General features: G+C 48.7%; 1 protein-coding gene across 1 annotated transcript in view; it reads left to right on the forward strand.

Annotated features, from left to right (window-relative positions):
- Positions 1-5264: 5264 nt before the first annotated feature.
- C1H1orf94 (chromosome 1 C1orf94 homolog) overlaps positions 5265-18200 on the forward strand; it is a 43236-nt gene continuing 30300 nt past the window's right edge. The window contains 2 exon segments of the mRNA XM_032888430.1: positions 5265-5282; positions 5285-5577. Of these exon segments, the coding sequence (XP_032744321.1) occupies positions 5265-5282; positions 5285-5577 (311 nt within the window).

An 18200-nucleotide genomic window follows, 5' to 3' on the forward strand; every position in this document is an offset into this window, starting at 1 on the left:
TCCCTAATCCTTGGGCCTTGCCCTGTTGGGGCTCCTGACTGGTGTTCGGAAGTGCAGCCAGCGGGGGAGGTGGTACAGTGCATAAAATGCTTGCTGCACAAGCAAGGAGAAAGAGTTTGTCTACCCGGCATTCACATAAAAAGCCAAGTGGCTGCGGTAACCTTCTCATAGTCCCAGCATTTGGGAGGTAGAGCGAGATTTCCCTAGGCAAGATAGCTAGCTAAACTAAACCACGAGAAATGCTCTTGGTTGGGAGAGAGACCATGCCCCAGTAAACAAGGTGGAGAGGACGCAAGGAAGACACCTGAAGTCAATCTCTGGCCTCCACAGGAACACACACATACAGCACACACACACACACACACACACACACACACACACACACACACACACACACACACGGAGGTGTCCATACATATGCAACATGCACACACACACAGAAGTATCCATACATATGCACCATGCACAGACAGACAGACAGACACACACACACACAGGTGTTCATACATATGCAACATGCACACACACACACACACACACACCAAACACACACATACCAAACACACACACACCAAACACACACACATACCAAACACACACACACACACACACACACCAAACACGCACACACATGTGCAAAAATAATCACAGCCTAGAGAGGTTCATATGATGATTTCCCCTGTACAGTTAAAATTCTCCCTCACTGCACTTTGCCCAGAAGCTGTGGCTCGGAAACTCCAATATCGTACATTTCAATGTAATCAAAAAGCAAACCAGAGTACGTTGCTTTGGTAGGACTCTTCTGTGCCGCGTGCTGTTCTAGCAATGACTGTGTGTTAGGCAATCACTTCGTAATAGAGCATCTAGACCACTGCCGTGCTATCCAGCCTCAAAGAGTCGATCCTCTCTGCCTCCCCAACACTGAGATTACAGGCTAGCTAGAACCCCTGTGTCCAGCTTTCTCGCTTGAAGGCTGAGGGTCAAAGCCAGTCCCAGTGCGTGCATGACACTTTACCAGTTGAGCCATCTCCCCAGCCCCTTAGAGGGAGTTTGAGACAGAGTCATGCACAGAGAGCACCCCCTGTGAAGACAAGGGAGAAGATGCCTCTGAATTTAGGGGTGAGAGATCCTGTGTTAGTTTCTTAATAGTTGCTGGGATAAAACACACAGACAAAAGCCACTTAAGGGAGATAGAATGTATTTTGCTCACAACTGCAGGTGATAATCCATTACCTAGGGGTTATGGATGCCAAGGAAGCAGCAACTGGAAGCAGCTAGTCGCATTACATCCGGTGTCAAGAGTGGGAAGCAGTGACTTCCTTCACAGAGCTAACAGTCTCCACTCAGTCTCCACTCTTATTCTATTCAGGATCCCGCAGAGGGAATGGCCCCGCCCACAGTGGGTGGATCTTCCCACCTCAATTAACGTAATCTACATTGATTATCTTATCCCTCACAGTCTTGCCCGCAAGACTCCCTTCCCAAGTGGTTCTAGATTATGTCAAGTTGGTAATTAACATTCTCAAACTTCCCACAGCCACTGACGCCTCAATCGTGAACTTCTAGCCTGCAGAACTATCGGGAAGCAAAGTTCTATGTTATAGGCATAGAGTGTGAGGGCCTTAACGAACCAACAGGCCAAAGGACATAGCAGTTGAGCTGAGTTTCTGGTGACGGACAACTCAAAGCCTAATGGAACCTTCATGTGAACCCAAGTAATTTGACTCTAGAGTCCATGTATCTTGAAGGTGTTCTGTGTCATCCAACATGGTAACCCCAGACACAGGTGGCTCTTGAGCACCGGAGAGGTGCCTAGAGCAGATGAAGAACCATATTTTCTGATTTTTATTTCATTTAAATAGGTATGTGCATGCATGTGTGCATGGATGCTCCTATGTGCGTATATGCATGTGTGGAGGACAAAGGTCAACACATTGGGTTACTTCCTCTACTCTTCTGTAGTTTTCAGACAGGGTCTTTTGCGGACCCTGGAGCTTACTGATTCCAGTCTGGCTGGCTAGCTGCCCCCAGTGTCTCAAGGTTTCTATTGCTGGGACAAAAACGCCATAACTAAAAGCAAGAAAGGTTTATTTCAGTTTAGCGGTCCATATCACAGTCTATTATCAAAGGAAGTCAGGGCACGAACTCAAGGCAGGAATCTGGAGGCAGGAGCTGATGTAGAGGCCATGGGGTAGTGCTGCTTCCTGGCTTATTCCTGCTGCCTTGCTCAGTTTGGTTTCTGATGAACCCCAGGACCTATAGTGGGATGGACCCTCCACACCAACCACTAATTAAGAAAATGCCCTCACAGGGGGCTGGAGAGATGGCTCAGTGGTTAAGAGCACCAACTGCTCTTCCAGAGGTCCTGAGTTCAATTCCCAGCAACCACATGGTGGCTCACAACCATCTGCAACACAATCTGATTCCCTCTTCTGGTGTGTCTAAAGAGAGTGACAGGGTACTCACTTACATAAAATAAATAAAATCTTTAAAAAAAGAAAGAAAGAAAGAAAATGCCCCACAGATTTACACATGGGCCTATATGGAGGTACTTTCTCTGTTATGATTCTCTCTTCTCAGACAACTCTAACTTGTATGGAGCTAAGAGCAAACTATCCAGGGCATCCTCCTGTCCCCACCCCCACCCCCACCCCCAGTGCTGGGGATGCAGGTGTGTGGGGCTGCTTGGCTTCTTTTGCACTTTTGGGGGGCTCTAAACCCAGGACCTCCTGCTTCTAGGGCAAGTCCTTTATCTATTGAGCCATCTTCTTTCCAGCCCAAGAACTGAATTTTTAAACGTATGTTAAAATACAATTAAAATTTCAATAACCCTGTGCGGCTGGTGGTGTTCAGATCCGTTGTAGCTTTATGCAGTTTTAAAGACAGCACTTAAGGGTCTTCAGCATCTTTTCCAAAGCCTGTGTGCTCCGAGAAAGCCACCTCTCTTTGTTCGCTATACCTGCTTGACGTCCCTCTTTTCCATCCTTTCTGATTTAGTCCCCCTAGTGCCTGCCTGGTCCCCTGTTCAGGGGAAGAGAAAGCAGAGGAGAGGGCGAGCCAGCTGGCTTTCCTGAATCCTGTGGCCTGGGCAGTACAAGGTCTTGGCACTCTGCTCTAAGCATGGGTGTTAGCCAACCAAATGCCAAGCGGCACAAACACTGAGTGACATTTTCAGAACTATTAATATTTCATCAGAAGTGATCACTTCTCCTTTAAATACACTATCTTAAAAGGTTTTCTACATTCTTAACTATAATTTTATTCAGTCTAGGTCCTCGGAATTTTCCCCAAAGGAGCACATCTTCAATTTCATAAATGAAAACCAAAAAGGAATGAAGCTCGGCTTGCAAAACTCAGAGTCAACATTTCCAGGAACTGGGCCCCTCAGTAAAGAGCAAAGCTACCTAGTGGGCACCTGCAGCATGCTAGGCGCTTTATATACAGTGTACCGTTCGTTTTTCCAACGTGAGTTTCACCAGTGCCTACCGTGTGTCAGGAATGTGCTGTGCTGGAACTCACTATGTAGCTCAGGCTAGCCTGGAACTTGAGATCCTCCTGCCTCAGCCTCCTGAGTGCTGAGTGCCACCACACCCAGCTCAGAAATTCGAGCTGCCTAATCAGTGTGAGCAATGCACCTGGTACAGGAGGAGAGTCCATGGATTCTGGAGGAATGGGAAGAAATTCCAGTCACATAACAAAGAAATACAGTGATGATCAGATCACTGTGACTGGCTTCTCCAGGCCAAGGCTATTTGCCTCAGCTGTTTCTTCCTCCACCTCCCACTGGTTCTTCCCTGGGTGGACCCTTGGAGGAGTAACCACTGCTTTGGGGGACCAGGGAATGCTCGGCAAGTTCACGCTTTTTCAAAGGTGAAGCTTCTATGTGGAAGGGCTTAGGGGCGACGATCGCAGTCCGCACTGATATCAAAGGGTGCGACTTTTTCTCCCACCTCCGCCTGCCTCCCTGTCTCAGTGTTGGGGTTAGCTTGGGAGCCAAGGGCATTAGATCGTGTCGAGTCCGAGCTTTGAATTCTAGCCTTGCTTCTTGAACTCAGGACACAACCATTTGCAACTTAGAGATTCAGTTTCCTTCCATCGTGTCCGCCGAATAAAAAGTAGTACAAACTCAGGAGGGTGAACAGGATCAGGTTTAAAGTCAGCTCTTGGCATTCGGTGCTCCCGTGGGATGGCAGTTAGGATTAAAGCCAATGGGGAAAGGGGGCAGGTTCCCCACCTCTAGGCAACCTCTGAAGTTTGTATGCAGTGGTGGGATGGGAACAGTGTTTCACTTTGACTTACTTCTAAGAGGAAGCTCCCTGGGGTCTTTCCAGTCCCACCCCGCCCCCATTCCACCTGCGAGTCTCAGGGACGAACGCCCGGCCCGTGCCCCACCCCCGCGCACCCAGCCGTTGCGCTTGAACCCACTGAAAGAATCCCAGCTCTCGACGGCAGGGGTGTGGGAGCTACTGACACGCAAATCCGCTGACCCCGCCCGGGCCTGCCCTGCCCAATCGGCGGCCTTTTAAGGGTTGGGATCCTCTGCGGTGCGGGTCGCAGCTCTGCGCGGGGGCGCGACAAGTGTCCGCTGAGGACCTGGGCCAGGCCGACTACCGGCACAATACCGCATTGGACATTTCTTTTTTGGGGAGGCAGAGCAGCTGCAGCAGAGAGAGAAGGGGAAACAGAAGGAGGCGGCCGGGAGAGCTAAAGCCAGGACCTGCAGTAGGCGGGTGGGGGGGCCCTCTGTGTACGCGGGATCCTTTGGGAAGGTGGGAGGAGACAGTCCCATGGCCGGCACCCACCCAGTCTAGTACAGTGCTCGGCCTTTACCCTGCCCTTCTGGTGACTTGGCAGGAGAGAATGGGCTGAGTCCCAGACCCTGAAAAGTCTCACAGGGGTGTCGCAACGGGGGAGTGCCGGGTCCTGTGGGGAGAGCCAGTCCTCCCCTCTAGTCGTTCCCAGATGTCATTCTGCCCGCCCAGGCGCTTGGTTCCTGAGTTCCGGGGCATTCCACGGTTACTAAGTTACTGGTTTTTGTTGACTTTTAAATATTTTCTTCTACGGGAGAGGGGGAGGGGGGCAAAAGCCAGGAAAGAGCAAATAAAAAGAAGTCAACATAAGCCCCCCCTCCCCAAAAGAAAGTTGCCCTCTACTCCTCATCCTCACCCAAACCGAAGGCCTCTGAAACCCATCCCTTGGCTGGAGCAACAGCCAGCCAGAACTGACTACTTCCCAGGTCCAGTCTTCAGCTCCCTTTCTGGTGAATGAGGGCTGGTGGAGGACAGTCCTTTGTCTCCCAGCCCTGGGCGGACAAAGGGGCTTCCGGAAAGAGAGAAAGAGGATGGCCAGTGGAAATGGGCTCCCTCCATCCTCAGCCCTGGTGGCCAAGCGTCCCTCCGCCCTGGGGCCATTCCCCAGATATGTCTGGATCCACCAGGACACACCCCAGGATAGCCTAGACAAGATTTGCCATGACATCTGGAAGAGAGTTCAGGGCTTGCCTGAGTCCCTGCAGCCCAGGACCTCTCTGGAGAAGCTCTCTGCCCCGGTGACAGCCGCTGTCAGCTTCCAAGACGAGTGAGTAATCCCCTATTTGGTTGATTATCAAAGGGGGGGAGGGGAGGAATGAAGTCTGACTTTAGGTCAAAATAAGTCCTACACACATCTCTCCCCCAGCCCTCAACCCTCAACCCCATTTCTGTAATCTGAAATCTCTTTCGGTTGGAGGAGCTGGCCAAGGTCCTGAAGGCCCAGATGCAAGGAAAGAAGCCATTTCGGGCAGCTTCTTTTCCAGTGACTAAGGAGAAGTTTCTTATTTTAAAGACATAAGTGGCTACGATGTAGATCTGGGGTCCCTGCAGATCTAAGGGTTAAGGGACTCATGACTGTCCCCAGAAGCAACTAGATGATCTTTTCCCCTATCCCAAGAAAAGTCCAGGCATTGGCGCAGATGATTCTGGTGGTTGGAAACCACATCTGGAATCCCCTAATACAGAGAGCAGCTGTCCCATTCAGCATCCACAGAGCTACTGCAAGAGCGCACATCAAAATATTTACTGGGAAGGCATTGACATATTCAGAGGACATAATAGAAAATTAAAGTGCGGGAAGATGGCTGTAAATAGCCGGTTTCCCGGATGGGAAATCCCCTGTCGGGGAAGCACAGAGCTAAGTGTTTCAGTGCTAGGGAAAAGTTGAGGGGATAGTGTTGGGGCTGGCTATTGGAAAGAAGAGGAAGGAACAGAGAGGAAGACGGGGATCTCATTAGGAAAAGGAGTGCATCAGCTGTGGTGATCAATGCCACTGCAGAGTACTCTTTCAGGGTTCTGCATCTCCAAAGTGGGCTGCTCGCATTAATTAATCCTCCCGGCATCCCTATGAAACAGGTATTAGTGTCCCCATTTTACAGATGGATTAAGTGTTAATAATTAAGTGCTAATTAAAGCCTAAGTGATAATTAAATGTTGTCTGCCCCCAACACATGCTCCAACTCAGTTCATAGATGCTCCGGAGTGTGTGTGTAGGGGGCGGGGTGCATCCCGGCATTCATCAGCCGCCTCTAGTTTCAGGGCTCTCTAAGCATAGCTGAGGTGAAAAGCAATGTAGTGCTGCAGTCCCTATGCAAGCTCCTTTGCTTGCTGGAGATGAAGGCAGGAGGCATGCTGGCTGCTTCTGCCTCCTCTGCCCTGTGCTCAGCAGGACCGGGCTCCGATGCAAACGGCCTTGCTCCATCCAGAATCCTGTGGCGAGCCCGTTCAGTGGCTCTGAGCTCCTTTGCCTCGCTCATTGCCATCTGCTCCAGGACAGCGCCTTGGCACCAGGAACCTTGGGGCTGCACTCAGCTCTCTCAGTGGCCAAGTAGCTGATTGTCCACTTTCGGGATCAAAGGTCAGCAGCAATTTCCAGTAGATAGCCCCTTCCCTGCCAGGTCACACCGAATTCGTGGAGACAGACTCTACTTCCAGTCTGCAGTTGGCCGGAAATTGAACCGGCCTACCTTTGGCCCATTGCTTCACTCCATTTGGCCTTGATTTCCTCATCTGCAAATTAAGGACGACGTGCCCTGCCTTGTCCACCTCAGAGTCGATAACGAGGGTCCAATGTGATGGGAAACTAAGAAAATGAAAGATGCATTATACAAACAAGGCCGCCTTAATATGTAGCTCGTCGAGTTTGGGGGAGGGGAGGCTACACAGCTCCATGATCCAAGGAGCCTTCAGACAGCCATCCTGGAGTCAAGTGGGCTCCAACACACACACACACACACACACACACACACACACACACACACACACACACTCCAACACACACACACACACACGAAACACACACACACAACACACACACCACCCACACACACACACACACACACACACACACACACACACACACACACACACACACACACACACACACTTCGGTCTGAGCTTTTCAGGTGTTGGTCTGCTTTACTCACTGGAGTTCTGAGCACAGTTGCGATTGAAAGAGTTCTGAGGCTGAGAGGAGACCTGGGAATCTGCTGACTTAGATGAATAAGCCTCATCCTAACTGTGTAGCTGTCCCGCCCAGCAGAACACAATGAGCGAGGCAGCGAGCGCCGGAGTCGGATAACCAGGTTCCGCAGTGTGTGTGCCGCTGTAGAACCTGTGACTGCGAGGCTGATCTGAGCTTTGGTTTCCTCACTGCCACGGGGGAGGGACGGTAGGGGTCGCTGGAGGTAACAAATCAGGACCACCCGATGGTCCTGCTGGTAATTAGGATTGATAAACTCGTTCTAAGGACAGCAGTTATAATTTCTGTAAACCCTGCAGTCTTTGCATGAGGCAGTGAAGGTCCAAGTGTGTGTAGATGTAAATTTCCATAATTATCAAACTGTGCCGTTCTGGTTTAAATTGCTCCTCCCCCCCCTTTAAATGAAATCCAATCTCGTTTGTTTGTTTGTTTGTTTTCTTCAGACAGGGTCTCACGATGCAGCCCAGACTGTCCTGGAACTCATTAGACATCCCAGGATGAGCTCGAACTCCCAGCCTCCCAGATGTTAAAATACTTTACTAGAGAGGAATAGGCTGAGACTTGAAGTTCCACAGCCTGGGGTCTGAGCTTCTACTCTTAAGAAAGGGTAGAGTTTCAGAACTGTAGTACTGGACCGTCTTGCTGTGATCAGGGTAGCCATTTTCCCCTAAAACGTGAGGCATCTCTGTGCAGTAATTTGTCTAGGAACCCCATGTTCTGATTGATCCCAGAGAGACTTTAAAACCAGAGGGCACGCCACAATGGCCCGTGTGTCCAGACCATGAGACACCTGTCTACCGTCTTCTCCTGTCTTTTCTGTAGAGCAGGGTTCAGTGACCTCTGTCTTCAGGATAGCTAAGCAAGTTCTTGCATCTTGTTATTCATGCATTTTAAAGATTTTAAGAACATTTATGTGTCTCTCTGTGCACCACATGTGTGCCTGGTGCCCACAGAGGCCAGAAGGGGACATAGGATCTTCTCAATCTGGAGTTACATCCAGTTAGGAGCTGTCCCATGGGTGCTGGGAATTGAAGCCAGGTCCTCTGAAAGAGCACCCAGAACTCTTAGCCACTGAGCCTTCTTCCCCAGTCCCCAGAAAAACGTTTTTCTTGACCCTGTCTCTGTATGTCACAGAAACCTGGATGTTAGGTCTTGGAGGCCATCCTGGATCACCCGAGTCACTCCCTTGTTCTCCTTGCCAAGTGGCCATTCCCATCCTCTCTTGGATGAAGAAATGAGTATCTGAGGCTGTGGACTCTCTCAAAGGGGCTCGCTGTCCCTACAGCTGAAGTCTTTTCCCATCATCAATGATCTGCATTATTTCCTTGAGGCTCCAGAATTAGTGTTTCCCTTTCTGTGGTGCTTTAGACGGCAAAAGACAGCAGCAGATCCTTCTCAGGATATATTTTATTTTTTTTTGGTCTTGCACTCTTTTCTTTTATGCTTCAACTGTCTCATTTGCTGGATTCCTCTTTATATTTCTGGTGCTCGTTCATGGCAGTGGGGTCCCCCAGAACCAAGTACAGATATATGGGTGGGACCGGTGCCTGCTGAGCGGGCTCCTCTCTGCATTATACATTCCTGTTAGTGATGCTCGACACCACAGTCACGCTCCCTTTCATGCCAAGTCGGCTCTACGGGCACAAAGGAGTTCATTTATCCAATCAAAAAGTATTGATCAAGAAGTGACTGTGTGCCTGGTTCAGTGCTCAGCGATGGGAGATAACTTTTTTTTTTTGAACCAAATAAAATAACAGAGAGAAGTTAAACTTTTTGATTTTTATAGTAACTATAGTTACTATAGTAACTGCAGAAGGTGAGAGCATCCACACTGGAGGAGACCAATGGTGTGCACAGGCCGTAGGGTCATTTCAGATCGCAACAAGTGGGCGACAGAAACAACGTCCAACGAAGTAACAGCAGGCGACCTGTTAGGTTCAAGTGTAGGGTCCTTTGAGCTGAGTCTCAGATGGCAGCAAGCAGCTGACAATCCTAGAAACCCCATCTAGGTGGAGGACAGGGAGTCACAAAGCACAAAGACCCCGAGAGTTTGATATGCGTTTTGGGAAAGATGGTGTGGCTAGAGGGCCTCAATAAATAGGGACATAGCACCAGTGGACACCCAAATCAGGCTGGTGAGGTCTTACGAGATCTCAGAGTGTTGCTGGATAGAACCTAGATGTACTGCATGCGTGCCAGCTCACTTTGGGAGCATTTCAGAGATCCCTTTAGTTTCTGCACGGGGATGGCTTACGGTGGGAGAGAAGTCAAACATCTCTGCTACAGTAGGCGAGATGAGGCCCACATGGGATACTATCTGAACCACAGAGATTGTATTACGGGTGGAAGGAATGGAATCCGGGACTCCATATGCAGCATGAGGGAGCCAGGGACTCCGCTGACAGCTTGGGTACACAGAGACACAGTGGTGGAATGCGGGGTTTCTAGCTTGGGCTGAGCAATGGTGCCATTTAAAGGAGTGGGGAAGAGGTGGGGAGAAATGGGCTTTGGCAAGAAATCAATAGCTGTGTCTAGAGTCAGTTAAACTTCAGAATCTTGCTCCGTTATCTTTTAATTAGTCTTAAATGTGGGCTTAGAGGAGGGTGGCAAGCCACTTACTGACTCATATTTGAGAACTGCATCTTCATCCATTCTCCTCAGTATCACTAATAAAATCCCTCAGCCTCAGAATAGGGGCTTTGGGTTTTCTGCCTACTCCATTGCTCTGACTGCCAAACACTACTCATCCGTTGGTTTTTGTTTCGATTCTTCCAATGAATACTTTCCACGGTCTCATGCAGGACCGGCGCAGTGCTGGTACTCAGGGGCACAGGGCTAAGAAGGGCAAACCTCCTTCCCTCAAATGGCTGCCAGTCCAGTGAGCAGGATGGAATACAGACTCATCCCACAGCAGCAACACTTAGAAACACTTCATGTGCACTTACTGCGTTTCAAGATAAATTTGTTTGGGTAAAAATATTATCTTGTGATGGAAAGAGGAGACAGGGCCTGACATCTTTCACTGAACCTTGGTGTCTTGCAAAGAACAAAGAGGGACATATGACAATAAGCATGCTAATGAAGAGGGACCTGACGGAGACTTGGGGAAGGTTTTCAGGATAGATTGGGTGCCCTTGCAGTATGAGTGTAGCAGGAGATGTGGGCACAGTTCCCTGGCAGGAGATGGTGCCACCATTAACAGTAGCTTCACTGTCAAGGTTTTCCAAATTAAATGGTCTTGAGGATGAGAGGGTATAGCTTGTGGAAAGAGTCCAACAAGTTTGGGGAAGGATAGAAATTTCCTAAGGTTGGAATGCACCTGAGAGATGAAGGGGGTGGGAAGGTCATCCTGGGCTGGCTTGCCACGATCAGGTTCCCAGGCATCTTCCAGGCCCTTCCTAGGCACCTGAGCTCATCAAATCAGGTAGAAACTGGTTTGCAGAGTTCAAAGGCTTTGGCTGAGTCCTGCCAGAGCCCACCAGGAAGATTAAGTCTGCAGGAGTGTTCTGTATTAATAAGGTCTGTATGGGATAAGGTGTGTATTAAGTGTTCAAAATCCAAACAAAACAGAAAGCAAAATCAGGAATGAGCCCATCAGCCTGGGGCTTCCCACAGATGCTCACACGCTCCAGTAGGGCCCTCGCTTGAGCACAGGGCAAGCCGGAGAGACTCTGAAAGCCAATGCACTGCCTTGTTTGAACGACTCTCCCAACAGGGCAATTCTTTCTACTATTGTTATTAAGCAATTGAGTGGATTTACTTTGCTAGAAAAATCGCTTCAGACATACACTGTCTTTTACTATTATCTTGAAAGCTTGGAGCCTGGCAATGAGACTGAACGTAACCAGAGCCACATATGGAGAGCCAGCCTGATGTTCCGTTCCAGGGGCCAGTTCTGGGTATCTTTGTGGCCTAAAGTGATGATCTATGCTTTCTATGATCTATGATCTATGACCTGCAGGAGTCAAAACCTCCTTGAGAGGCCATGGAAGGTAGTTGCGCACCCTGCAGCTGGACAGACATATTTCCACATCTCTCAGAAGTTACAAAATGATGGTAGAGACCCTGTGGGTGCAGGCTGGGATCCATAAACAGGTGTGTCTCTCTCCTGAGCTTCCCAGTCTGGGTCTTAGCACCTGTCCTGTTGACACTGTTATACCCCATCCTCGCTTGTCCCATGAACTAGTATGAACTAGTATATGACATTTATAATTCAAAGAAAACGAAATCAGGAATGAGCCCAGCAGGCCCAGTGCTTTGTGATGGAGTTCACTTGTTCCCTTAGATACTTAACTTACTCCAATCTTTCACACAGGGAATGATAGAGAGACTTGGGAAACCAAGGCGCTGTCTGGTTTGAAGGACTCTTCCAGCAGGACAATTCTTGATATTGAGTGGTTAAGTAAACAGAGGAAACAGAGGCCCAGGAGCTCTTGACCTTTCTCCTTTGGTTCCTCCTATCATGGCCTTTAAGACATCGGGTCCTCGTTTGTGTTGTTTCTGCCTCGTTCACTTTCATGCTCTGGTGCATTTGGTCCCTCTCCCTGCAGGAGGTCCTCTGCCCATCACCAATGGCATCCTCTCTTGCCAACAGCTCTGCACAAACATCTCCGACCGGCCACTGCTCTTTTGGCTAGGCCTTCGGGAGTCCGTGCAGCATCTCTAGACATACATCTCGCTGTTTTCCTCCAGCCTTCTGTGATCTAAGGTGAGCAGCATCAGGCATACATGGCCTTGCGTCTACTGAGGGGCTCAACTCTTAGGAGAGCCTTTCTCCTGTTTATCTGTTGAATTCATACCTGCTCTTCAAAGCAGGGCCTACGTATGCTGTCTTCTGTTCCTCTTCACCCGCTCTCTCTCTCTCCGATAGTGAGGATTGAACTGGGGACCTGGCTTCCTCCCCTGAGGTTTTCTCCTTACTTCAGCAACTTAAACAAACATTGTCTTCCACTTCTTTCTTAAGTGTTTTCTATAAGCCCACATAACAGAAAGTAGGCAGGAGGGTCAGAATCATTGCCCTAAACTGAAACCAAGTTACTTAGGACGTATCCCTTGTTGTCCTCATCGGAAAAATAGAGAAATGTTAGAGCAATCATCCTGTAGGGTTGCGTTGGTGGAGTAGTGATGAATGTGATGCCTCCATGGTGCCTGGAATAAGATGAGAGCTCTGTTCCTCATTGCTGTTATTACTGCCATCACCATCGTCACAACATCATCACCATCACTGCCATCCTCATCACCAATCATTTATCACCAATCATTCATCACCATTCATCATTCATCACCACCATCATCATCATCACTATCACCACCACCATTACCATCACTAATCACACTGTCATCATCACCATCATCATCACCACCATCATCACCATCATCATCACCACCACCATCATCACCATCATCATCATCATCACCATCACCACCACTAATAAACATCCTCATCATCATCATCACCATCATCACCATCATCCATCATCATCTGTCATCATCACCATCATCATCATCACCATCATCATCATCACCACGTCATCATCACCATCATCATCACCACCACCATCATCATCACTATCACCACCACCATCACCATCACTATCACACTGTCATCATCACTCATCATCACCACCATCATCACCATCATCATCACCACCACCATCATCATCACTATCACCACCACCATCACCATCACTAATCACACTGTCATCATCACCATCATCATCACCACCATCATCACCACCATCATCACCACCACCACCATCATCATCACTATCACCACCACCATCACCACCACTAATCACACTGTCATCATCATCGCCATCATCGTCACCATCTCACCATCATCGTCACCATCATCACAGTTATTGTTGACATCCTCACTACGATCACAATCGTCACACCCTCATCACTGTTGCTGTGGCAACCAACCATCGTCATCACCATTGCCGTCACTATCCACGTCCCCTTCATCTCTACCATCACCTTCACCACGAGAGAGGAAAGGACAGAGAAGGATACAGTGGGGGAGAGGAGGGTTTACGTCTCATGGATCAAGTAAAGGAAACCAACTCAAGCAAGGAAAGGAGATTCTAGGGAGCCATGGCAAAACAAACAAACAAACAAACAAACACCCAAAGCCAGTGTTCTCATTGCCTGTTAGCCAGAGGCAGGCCTATCTGCTCCTTCCTAGTGTGGGAGTCTTAGTGTTCTGATGAGGTGACAGTCACCTGATGCGTATTGTACCCTGGCTTGTGGCAGCAGCCCCCCTCCAGCACTGCACTGCAGGGTTCCTTAAGGACAGGGATTGTGTCTTACTCATCTTTTGTCTCTCCAGTGTCCAGCCAAGTTCCTGGCTCTCCGTGATGATGCAGTATGTAGGGGTGAGGGAGGGAATGATTGATGGATGAGCCATTAAAAGGCCACCTTGAGGAGAGTGAGGCCGAGGGGTGGCTAGGATCCAAGCAGAGGGTCACAGCCATCAGAGGGAGCACTGAGGCATATAGGGAGAGAGGACCAGGCGAGCCAAGATGCAGTGGGTTGTGTCCTTTCGTCTAAGGCTGCATAAAAGGGAACTAGCACATTTGCAGCCGCTTGTCTGTGTGAGGCTCCGTACATCAATTTCCTATCTCCTTTCCCCAGCAACTTTCTTCCCATGGAGATGGTCACTACTACTCTCATTTTGTGAATGGGGCCAATGAGGCCCAGAGAGGTTAGGCAACTCGACCAGCAGGCAGGGAGCTGGGGAAAGATAGAAATCCATCCAGAGGAGCTTTAATGCCTGAGCTCTCCGGACAGCAGGCACCCTTCCGGGCAGCCTTCCATGCCTGCTTAGCACCCGGAGCCATGAGCAGGGAAGGAGGACAGATCATGATTAACGTCCCGCTTCCCGTGTCCCCCTTTGTAATTTAATTTTATGGTTTCAGGAGCTGTGTCGCAGGTTGTGGGAGCCTGCAGAGATGGGCCACCAGTGGTTTGGTTTAATCCCCTTTTTAATATCTTTGTTGCAACGTTCTTTCCAATTCAGCTCCCAAGTCACATTAAAAAAAATACCTCTTCCTTGGGGTAAGCCTTCCCTTATTAAACAGATTCAAATGAAAAGTTTTAAAGATAATTTGAACAATAAGAATCACTCGGTAGCTCCCAGCCGAAGCTCCTTTATTGCTGTATTTATTCCCAGTATTTCCTGCCTCATTCCCCAGCTCAGTGAGTCCTTCATCTCTCACACCCAGCTCTCCCAGGCCTTGCCCACCCCCACCCCCAGCCCGCTCAACATTGGCTCTCCTCAGGGAGACTCAAGGAAGGGGCGTGGTATGGAGGGGGCGTGCCCCACCTCCACTTGCCAATGACTGATAGTCCCAGGACTGCTGTATGGAATCCAGAGGGAGAGTTACACATCCAGGGCATCTCTAAGAACAGCATACAAGAAAACCAGAAGGGGAGCTGGGCAAGGAGGACCCACTCGAAGTGTTCGTACTTACAACCAATTCCACACACCCCAGTGCTCAGGAACCCACAACAGAAACCAAGTACTCCTCTCTTAGACATGTCTGGCTCACTCTAGGGGTCAAAGGTGAGAAATCCCAGGCTCAATGTCGAGAAGGAAGGGTTTCAGAGAAAAACACGTCAGGCAGGAAGGAGACTGCTCTTTACGGAGGTCCTTCGTGAATTGTTGGGACGTTTAAAGAAATGGACTCCACTGTGCGTGAAGACCTTTGCTGAGAAATGTGATAAACAAGCTCAGCGTCATGGGAGCAGAACGATTTGACAGTGTTGCTACCTTTGACCCGGAATAGTTTCACCGTCCTGTCCCCACTTAGCTTCTGAAGAAAGGAGGTCTCCATGATTTTACACCTTGGTCAGCACTGGTGGCGTGGGGCTCAGGCTACTATGGCCCTGCCCTGGGGCACCAGGTCTGGCTCTCCCGCTCACCTTGCTGCCTCCCAGTCAGAACCGCTAACATTTGCATAGTGCTCCTTACAATTTACTGAGCGATTTCACATTCATCATCTTACTTAATCCTGCTGAGGCCAGAGAGGAGAGGAGGGCTGGGGGGCAGGGAGGCCAAAGCTTTTCCAAGGCTCTCCTTATACCCTCTACTCCCTACCAGAAAAGTAATAGCAGGCAGATCGGCAGGGTTCCAGGTACCTTTGGGACATTGGGGGCTGTCAAGACTCCTGAACCCCACCTCTAAACTGTGAGACGTGGTCAGGGCCTCTAGGTGGCCAGAGAGGTGGACTCAACCTTCACTTGTAAGCTAGAAGGCTATGGTGTGTGTGTGTGTGTGTGTGTGTGTGTGTGTGTGTGTGTGTGTGTGTGTGTGTAGTTATGGTGCATACGTGACTTTGAAATGTATATGTACATGGCTGTTGTGTGTATATGTGTAGGTGCATGACTGAAGTGTATGTATGTGTCAGTGGTGTATCATATGGTTTTCACTATGGTGTGTATACATACATGGTTGTGTGTGTACATGTCTCTGAGGTATACATCTGTGAACATGGGTACGTGTATAACTGATGTGTGGGCAGACATGGCTGTAGGATGTATGAAGAGAGGAGACTGGGTGAGTACTGGACCTGAGCAGAGGGAAGATAGAGGAAGACAGGCGGCTTTGATGAGCTAGCTGTCCCCCTTCCCTCCACACTGGTCCCAGGCCACCCCGAGTGGTGTGATGTATGTGTCATTGGAATAGCATGTTGGCTCTGAACCTATGTAAGTTAAAGACCAGAAACACCAGCATCCTTAACCCTAGGCAGGATGGGTCTCCCTTGGGGAAAATTCAGGCTGGGCGAAAGATTCTCTGTCTCCCCAGGGAAGACTCTCCTTGTCTGGAGACCTTGGGTGCAGAGGTCTACGTTGGCACCTGTGCTCTTTAAAACTTGTAGTACATTGCTCAGGCTCCTCCAGATTTTAAGGTTTCCATTAAGAAATCAGATGTTATTTGGATGGGTTTTCCTTTATATGACACGTCTGTGTGTGTGTGTGTGTGTGTGTGTGTGTGTGTGTGTGTGTGTGTGTGTGTGTGTTTTTTTTGCATCTTTCAGTATCCATAATTTGTTGTGAATATTTAGTGTTTTAGCTGTGAGATGACATGAGTTTTTTGCTTTTCTGGTCTTGTCTGGTGTTGTGCATTCCTTGTATCTATATGGGTGTAGCTTTCTTTAATGTGGGAATGTTGTCCTCTATGGACCTGTTCTAGGTCTAGGTCAGTGACCAGCATCACTCTTCTTCATCATCCATGCCTATTTAGAAGATTTTGGTTTTTTAGGCTGTCCCACAATTCCTGCATACTTTTTTAAATTTCATCTTTGTCTTCCTCCTCTCCTTCTCTTCCTCTTGTTTTTCTTCTTTTTCCTCCTCCTCCTCCCCGTCCTCCTCGTCCCCCTTCTTCCTCCCCTCTTCTTCCCTTCCTCCTCCTCCTCTTCCTCTTCCTCCTCCTCCTCCTTTTCCTCCTCTTTCTCCTCCTCCCCCTTCCTCCTCCTCCTCCCCTTCATCCTCCCCCTCCTCCTCCTCCATCTCCTCCTCCTCCTTTTCCTCCTCATTTGCTTGTGTGGTCTAACTCTACTTTAACCTCAAGCCTGATATTCCATCTTCTACTTGACTTCTGGCTCTGTTCTATTGTAAGGAATGAAGGAGTGGGGTTCTCTATGTAGTTTGAGAAAGTCAGAGACATGGAGCTAGAACCTAGAGTTTTGGCTTGGTTGAACAATGATGACATTTAAGGAGGCAGACAAGAAAGTAGGCAGATTTTTTTTTTGCAAGAAAATAATCATTTTGTCTGGAGTCAATTGCACTCCACAATCTTCCTTGTCATTTAATTCACCTTAAATTTGGACTTCGAGAATGGTGACTTACTGACTTATATGAGGGGATTATATCTCAATTCATCTGCCACACCACTAAAATTTCTCCATCTTAGAACAGGGGGCTTTGGGTTTTCTGTTGACTCCATTGACCTGATATTCATTCCTTTTTTTCTTTATTTCTTCAACAAATGCTCTCCATGGCTACCGGCAGGCCAAACCTTGAGGTTTTAAAATTGGGCCATTGAGTTTTTCAATTCCATCTTCATTTCAGCCTGAGTTTTACTCTCAACTGGATTCAGTTCTCCCATCTTGAATCCTCTTTGACATTTCTCTCTGCCATATGTTTGTGTTTTCTTGGATCTCGCTCAGGCGTTTACTGCTTGCTCTTCTCATTAAGCTCATTGAGCTGGTTTGTTCCCTCTTCTTTAAACTCCTTGGATCCTTTGATGAGGTCTATAGATTGCTCTTTTAAGTTCTGTGTCCTTCTCATTGGAGAACACCTTTATAGGACTAGTGGACATTACACTGTCGTGGCCTTTCATATTGTTTTTCTTTGTGATGAGACCTGAGTGTGCCGATTTCTTTATTTCACTGGTCGTGTGTCTGTGAGTCTGAGGCTAGACCTGAGGGTTGGCACTAGTATGGGCAAGCAAGGTTTCCAGGACATACCAAGATGATCTGGGTCCCACACGAGCATCTCAGTCTGTAGGTTGGGTGTGGCATGGAAAGGTTAGGGTAGACTTACCAGGCTGGGATGGTACACAGGATATGTATCTAGGACCAAGCCTGGAGGTTGGGATCAGTTCACTCAGGACTCACCAGACTGAACCTGAACGTATATGTACAACTCAAGATAGGTCTAGAGATTGGGGGAGGTGCCAACAG

This window comes from Rattus rattus, chromosome 1 (assembly GCF_011064425.1).
Source record: "Rattus rattus isolate New Zealand chromosome 1, Rrattus_CSIRO_v1, whole genome shotgun sequence".
Taxonomy (NCBI): domain Eukaryota; kingdom Metazoa; phylum Chordata; class Mammalia; order Rodentia; family Muridae; genus Rattus; species Rattus rattus.